Below are 6,800 nucleotides of genomic sequence, written 5' to 3'. Positions count from 1 at the left end.
CACACTCTTAAAAAAAAAAAAAAAACAAGCTCAGGGATATTAAATTACTTACCGAAAGCCCACAAGTGATATTAATGTCCTCTGCCTCTCTGAGCACAACATTTCTCTTTCAGTAATTCTATTTCATCACAGCTGAACTAGTATTTCTCAGAAATATCACTTTGGGTATTAGCAAAAAAACATCTCTTAGAAAATTAAGCTCAAAATATTTAATACAGGGACCAACATTGTGAAGCAGTGGGTTAGGTTTATGATGCCCGTGTCCTGTACCTGGACTGGTTCCAATCCCAGCTGTTCTGCTAATGAATTCAGGGAGGCCACAGATAATGGTCCAAGTGCTTTTGTCCCTTTGACCCTTGTAGAAGAGCAAGATGAAATTCTTGACTTCCACTTGGCCCAGACCCGGCTGTTACAACCATTTAGGGAGTGAACCAGGAGACAGGAAATTTGTCTCTCCCTCTTTTTGTTGTTCTGCCTTTCAAATAAATACAGAAATTGCTTGTGGCTGGCTCAACAGGCCACTGCAGCCACCTCTGCCTGCAAGCAATGGCATCCCATATGGCCACTGGTTCATGTTCTGGCTGCTCCACTTCCAATCCAGCTCTCTGCTTGTGGCCAAGGAAAGCAGCGGCGGGCGACTCAATGCCCTGGACTCCTGTACCCACATAGAAAGACCCAAAAGAAGCTCCTGACTCCCAGCTACAGATCAGCTCAGTTTTAACTGCTGCAGCTTTTGGGGGATTGAAACAGTGGGTAGAAGATCTTTGTCTGTGTCTCCTTCTCTCTGTAACTCTGCCTTTTCAGGAAAAAAAATAAAAATGTAAGTCATTAAAAAAATTTAAAAATCTTTAAAGACAATAAAAGTACAAACAATGCTATTGTTATACTACAGTTTTAAAATTTACTTATTTATCACTCAACATGTTTTGACAAAGTGTTATAAGTATTACAATAGTTCCTCAAATCCGGCCTGAAGAAATGGCTCAATTGGCTAATCCTCACCCTGCAATGCTGGAATCCTATATGGGGGGCCAGTTTCTGTCCTGGCTGCTCCACTTGCCATCCAGCTCCCTGCTTGTGTCCTGAAAAAGCAGGAGAGGATGGCTCAATGCTTTGTGACCCTGCACCCACATGGCCACTTGGGGAGTGAGCCAACTTATGGAAGATCTTTCCCTCTGTCTTTCTCTCTGTAAATCTGCCTATCCAATAAAAAGAAATCTTTAAAAAAAAAATACGAATTGCCAAAATCGTCCATGGTTTCATCACGAAGTCAGAAAATCACAATCCTAATTTGAAATAAAGTATCGTGTCGAGAAGCCATTGGCACCCCAGTAAGCTTTCTACCACTGTGCCAGAAAGAATTTGCAGAGGTTCCCTGAAGAAAATGGAAGTCTCCATATTACCTTCATTCCAGAAAGCTAACAAAGGCAGTTATGAAAATAAACTGCAATGAGATACTGAGCAACAAATACAGATGAATGAAATATTTCTGCTAAAGCAAAAGTCAAAATAGGCAAATGAAGAATTCTTAAGAAGTAAGGCACTCTAACTTCAGATTATCTCCCACTCCATTTCCCAACCCTGGACCATTTGAAGAAAAACAACAAAAAAATGTTTGGATAAAAAAAGAAATCAGGAAATGTATGAAAAAACTAATAAGGCACAATACCACGGGCTGAGTAAAAATTTAATGAGGAAGCACAGGGATTGATGCCACAATGTTAGAGCCAGAGAGGACTCTTAAAGGTCATCTGGAAGCATTTTCTCCATCATAACCATAAGCCCTTCTTCCTTTCCTTAACATGCAGTGTGCCCTACACAGGTATTGTGTATCTGTTTTAAAATGTTCAGCTTCCGTTTACCCAGAGAATCCCTCTGGCCTCCAGTGTAGGTAACCTGTTTCTATTTACTTCACCCAAGTATTTTCCATTACTGCATGTTTTGAAGCTCCAGCTGTGCATTCAAGATGGCCATGGTCTTCCTCTGAGGATGTATTTGTGTGTCCAGGTACTTAGCCTGGATGGCTCATACTTCCGTGTCAGGTAAAACATGAGGCTTAATGTGCTCACGGGAACCAGTCACATGAGGACAAAACTCGGCTGTTTTCAAGAAGTGTTGCACAGGAAATGCTTCCCGGGGCATTAGTGAAAAGGAACCGTTAATAAAAGCAAAACAAATCTGCTTTGGTTGGCTGGGCAGAGAAATGTTTTCCAAAGAATCCATGTGTGCATCAGCTAATCTTTGACCAGGCTAACGTGCATAATAATAACAGCTAGCTGTTCGCCAGCACTTACTCCCTGACAACCATTTCCACATGTATCTTTTTAACTCTTAAGACAATTTTATAAAGTAACCCCCTCTTACACCTCGGACTCAAACATGTTAAATAGATTTGTTTAACTTCTTAACCAACTTCTCAAGAGTGTGAGCTGTGATCTGTCTTCATTTTAACCACAGGCTCTCTCTGATCTCACACAAGGTGCTAACTGTATGTCGTCACCTGAGAAAAGCTGAGTCAGCACAGGCACAGAACCTTCAAAAATACAACTAGCTAATCATGCTCTCAAAGATTCAGCCCTGGCTCCAGATATCAAGACAAAGAAGTGGCTACTCAAAGGCACTTCAGACACAGAGACCCACCCATCTCTCCCCCAAGAATATATACAAAACCATTCACTCATGTCTGCTACTTCACCCTCATCATCGTATTTCTTTTCTGATGGAGGAACATAGCTGATCCAACCTTGTACATCCTGGATTCTCTTGCGTAGTGTGGAGGCAGGAATCCAGGAAGCATGCACTAAATATCAGCATGAATGAATAAATGAGCATTTGTTCTCCTCTGCAATAAAAATAAATACAACTGACAATGCACAACAGGCTCTAGGCTGAACTCTGCATGTGCATTGTACTCCTAACAACTCTATGGTTCTTCAGTTATGTATTAGTATCATTTCTACATTTGATCCTAGGGTGTAAAAAGGTTGAATACATTAATTGCGGTCCAAGTGAGCCACCATGGTGGAAGCAATGTCAGGTACCGCATCAGATCCATCTTTGCTTAACCACTATACAACCTCCCATTCCATTTTAATGTCAGTACTGCTTATGCATATTTAATACTGACTATGTTCCAGGCACAGAGAAAAATATTTTATAGCATTTACTCCCCAAAACAACTTAGTTATGCCCATTAGTAATTATTTCCTCCATTCTCCATCTTCACTTACTGAGTTTGGATAAGTTAATGGACCTCTCAAAGTATTTGTCAGTTGTAAGACAATGACAATAAGAATTTGCACGTTTTTGTGACAATTCTACAGACTATCATTAAATCATCTTATGTGCCTTTATTCCCTGGAAATGATAGATAGGTGATAGATAGATAGATCCCCTACACATATATTTGCATTAATTCAGTTCACTAAATATTATTTGGAGAGGTGACAAATCACAGGATGGTATCCTAAGCGGAAATACCACATACCCAAATGTTGAACTAAATGCTTCAGGTTTCTTTCAGCCTGAGCTGACTGAAAGCAGCTGTTACAGAAGGAACACAGGTTCACTCTAAAAGGAAGGAGAAGGCTCTCTTAGGTGGGCACAGCCTCGGGAGGTTCCAAGTGGGCAGGGTGCCTCCCAAGAAAGAGCCCAGGTGTTAACAGGAGTATTATTTTTTCAGTCAAAGCTCAACACACACAGCTTCAGAAGCAGGTTGTGATTTTTTTCTCAATCTGATATTGTAGATATTGCATATCTAGGATAAAGTGCCCTAATCTTAAGCACACACTGGACGCCGCCTTTTTTTTTAGATGTCTTCTTTGACATATGACACACCCCAGCACTATAACTCCACCCGGTTCCAGATATGAAAAGTTTCCAGCACCCCTTAAGATTCCACCCAACTCCCAGTGGTACAAAACCAACAAAGACCATTTAAAATCCGGACGGAAACCTGGAAAACCAAGAGTGTCGGAAGATTGGACAATTGGAAGGCTAGGTTTGAGGAAGGGTATTGGATAAGAGGCAAACCCAACTTTTGTCATCATTTGCATGGTGGATGCAGAGTGCCTCTATGCTTATTCACCGTGATTGTAACCACTCAGTGTTCACAGTGATGCTGCCATAAAGGCGAAACTTAAACCTCTTTAGAACTGTGAGGAAAGGAAAACTTGTTCGGGGTTTCCAACATTTCCACCTGCAGCAAGAGAAAGTATCCAGATCCGCGCCACGTGGCAGCAGGAAAGAGGCTGGCCTGGTGTCAGGTTACCAGGGAGCTCTCCCCGCTGGCGCGTATTGGCCAGCGCTCGCGGCACAGGGTATAAAGGCTCCTACCCGCTGTCCTAGGACCCGGGTGCTGAACCCTACCGCGCGCGCTTTGAACCTCAGGGGCAGCGGGCTCCGCCCGCTCCTTGCCCAAGGCAAAAGGTTGTGGACACCCCTCTGACGCCAGACCCCAGGTACGTTAGTGGGGGTCTGTGGGCTTGCTTAATCCCGCCCGGGGGGGAAGGAGGAGCATTCGTCTGAGACTTTACGTCTACAAGGAGAGAGAAAAATCCCAGTTTCCTGGAGGGGTTGACAATTATTTTAATTTTCATTGTTAGACCCGAAAGCAGTACTTCCTTAAGAATGCAAAGCCCCTTAGGACATTTAATTTTTGGTCATCTCCACTTTAAACTGCAGAGATTTAAAACAAGCAGTCCCTCGAACGTGCGTGTAGTTGGGACAGGATAAGCTTTTTAATCACTGAAAAAACAAAGACGGTAGGTGCAGTTTGCCTGCACCCGGCAGACAGGAGGCACTCCGACCCACGAGACAAGGGACATAAATGAGTGCATCCTGCGGGGCTCGCTATGACAATCCCTGTGTGCTTGTGCGTTGCAGGCTGACCAGCTCACGGTCATCGCGATTGTGCACCTGACGCCAAATGTGGTGCCTGGAACGACTAGGCTTGAATCCCGAGCGCCTCCTGCGGAGCGGAGATGGGTTTTTCTCGGGCCGGGCTCGCCCGGACAGGATTCGCACGCCCGCGTGCGTGAACGTGCTCACCCCAGACCGCATCCCGGAGTTCTGCATCCCTCCGAGACTCGAACGCAGCCTGGCTTTGGCCACGCTCCGGAATTCTTGGAGTGAGGAGACGGGGACCGACGAGAGCGCCGGCCGCACAGACTGGGACCCGCGCTCACAGGCTGCTCTCTCGCTGCCTCACCTGCGCCGCACGCGCACCGTCTATGGTTTCTGCGCGCTGCTCGAGAGCCCGCACACCCGCCGCAAGGAGTCGCTCTTCCTCGGTAGCCAGGACGCTGTCGCGCTCCGCCCCCGGGCTCACACCTACGGCGGCGGCAGTCCAGGAGGTGGAGGAGGCACCTCCATCGTGACCCCGCACTGCTCGCGAGTCTCAAGCGCAGCGCTCACCGCCGACCTCGCGGTCCCAGGCGGCCACCACCCGCCTCAGGATGCTCTCGCCCCGCGGCTCCGCGACCGCCGCTTCCTACATGCCCCGGCTGGGCTGCTGAGCCGAGCGCTGCGCATCCCAAGGAACCCCGGCCCAGCCCGCGCCCACTCCGTTTCCAACCAGAACAAGAACGTGGAGCGAGGCGCTAACTCCAGTTTTCCAGCCCCTGAGTCCCTATCGCCACTCCCAGGCTCGCAGCCCCAGTGCCTGGAAGCTGAGGGCACCGTGGCTCTGGGACGCGCTGGTTGCTCCCTGCGTCTGGCCGCCGAGTACTGTCCAGGTAGCGGGCACCTCCGCATCCGACTGCTTCCAGCAGAGGGCCAGGCCGGGGGCATCCTCGAGCCCCGCACCATTGGCTGCCGCATCAGCCTGGTCCTGCATTCTCCGGACTCCACGCGCAAGCGCAGGGCCGTGCTTGGCCAGAGTCGCAAGGCCGGCCTGGACCAGGACTTCTGCTTTGATGGCCTCACGGAGGAGCAGGTGCGCCGCCTGGCCGTGCGCATCAAGGCTGAGAACAAAGGCCGCGGGCTGGAGCGGGGCCGCAGGCTGGGCCAGGGCGAGCTGCTGCTGGGCTCCTTGCTGCTCCTCTGAGGACTCTGAGCCCAAAGAGAATTCTCAGACTCTGCACAAAATAAACATATTGGTTCTTTGACCCAGGTCGTTGTTTCAGTCAAGCAGTGTCAGAGGTCGTCCTGGATTAACCATCAGAAGTAAAGGATGTAATATTTTGCACAGACGTCTTTCGGAAGCATCATCCAGCCAATGCAGCTGTGCTTCCCAAGGTGTGTTTCATAAGCACCTGCTGGGGAATAATGAGCCTCATGAGATGTCAGGACTAGAGACTGTTTTGACAGTCTATTTGCTCATAAGCTCATTTTAAAGTTTGTTCATTTCACAATAACCATTAGATCATGCTAGAGCATTTCGGCCTCAGAAAATGAGGCCGAAAGGTGAAACGACTCATGAAGGTAAATAAGCAGTTATTACCACCTCAGAAACATAATCTTGGGAACATCCTGCTGGAAAATCACTGGAGAAAATGTAACATCAAAATTAAATTTTTAGCTCTAAGTTTCAATAATAAGCATGATCGTTTTACAAGTATTCATTTTAAAAAAATCTTATTTATTTGAAAGGTAGAATTAGAGAGAGAGAGAGACAGGGGAAAAGCTCCACCCACTGATTCAGTAACTTGATGGCTACAGTAGAGGTCAGGAGCTTCTTCCAGGTCTCCCATGGGTGCCATCCTTCACTACTTTCTCAGGCCACTAGCAGGGAGCGAAGTGGAGCAACCAGGACACATGCAGAATGCTGGCACTGCAGGAATGGCAATTCCCACTGTACC

The 6,800-nt window shown here is 47.2% G+C and overlaps 1 protein-coding gene across 1 annotated transcript; it reads left to right on the top strand.

The window, feature by feature from the left end:
- Positions 1 to 4,371: 4,371 nt before the first annotated feature.
- Positions 4,372 to 6,244, top strand: LOC131480529 (C2 calcium-dependent domain-containing protein 4A-like). The gene is made up of 2 exons (XM_058665751.1): positions 4,372 to 4,460; positions 4,885 to 6,244. Exon 2 carries the CDS (start codon positions 4,928 to 4,930, stop codon positions 6,044 to 6,046), a length of 1,119 nt encoding a protein of 372 aa, XP_058521734.1. The 5' UTR covers positions 4,372 to 4,460; positions 4,885 to 4,927; the 3' UTR covers positions 6,047 to 6,244.
- Positions 6,245 to 6,800: the final 556 nt, after the last annotated feature.

This window comes from Ochotona princeps, chromosome 6 (assembly GCF_030435755.1).
Source record: "Ochotona princeps isolate mOchPri1 chromosome 6, mOchPri1.hap1, whole genome shotgun sequence".
NCBI lineage: Eukaryota > Metazoa > Chordata > Mammalia > Lagomorpha > Ochotonidae > Ochotona > Ochotona princeps.
Note: the sequence above shows the minus strand (reverse complement) of the source record. Positions and strands in the feature narration are given on the sequence as shown.

Excerpts from the sequence above, each read along its gene's own strand:
- LOC131480529 (XM_058665751.1), top strand. The coding sequence starts at position 4,928 with ATGTGGTGCCTGGAACGACTAGGCTTGAATCCCGAGCGCCTCCTGCGG.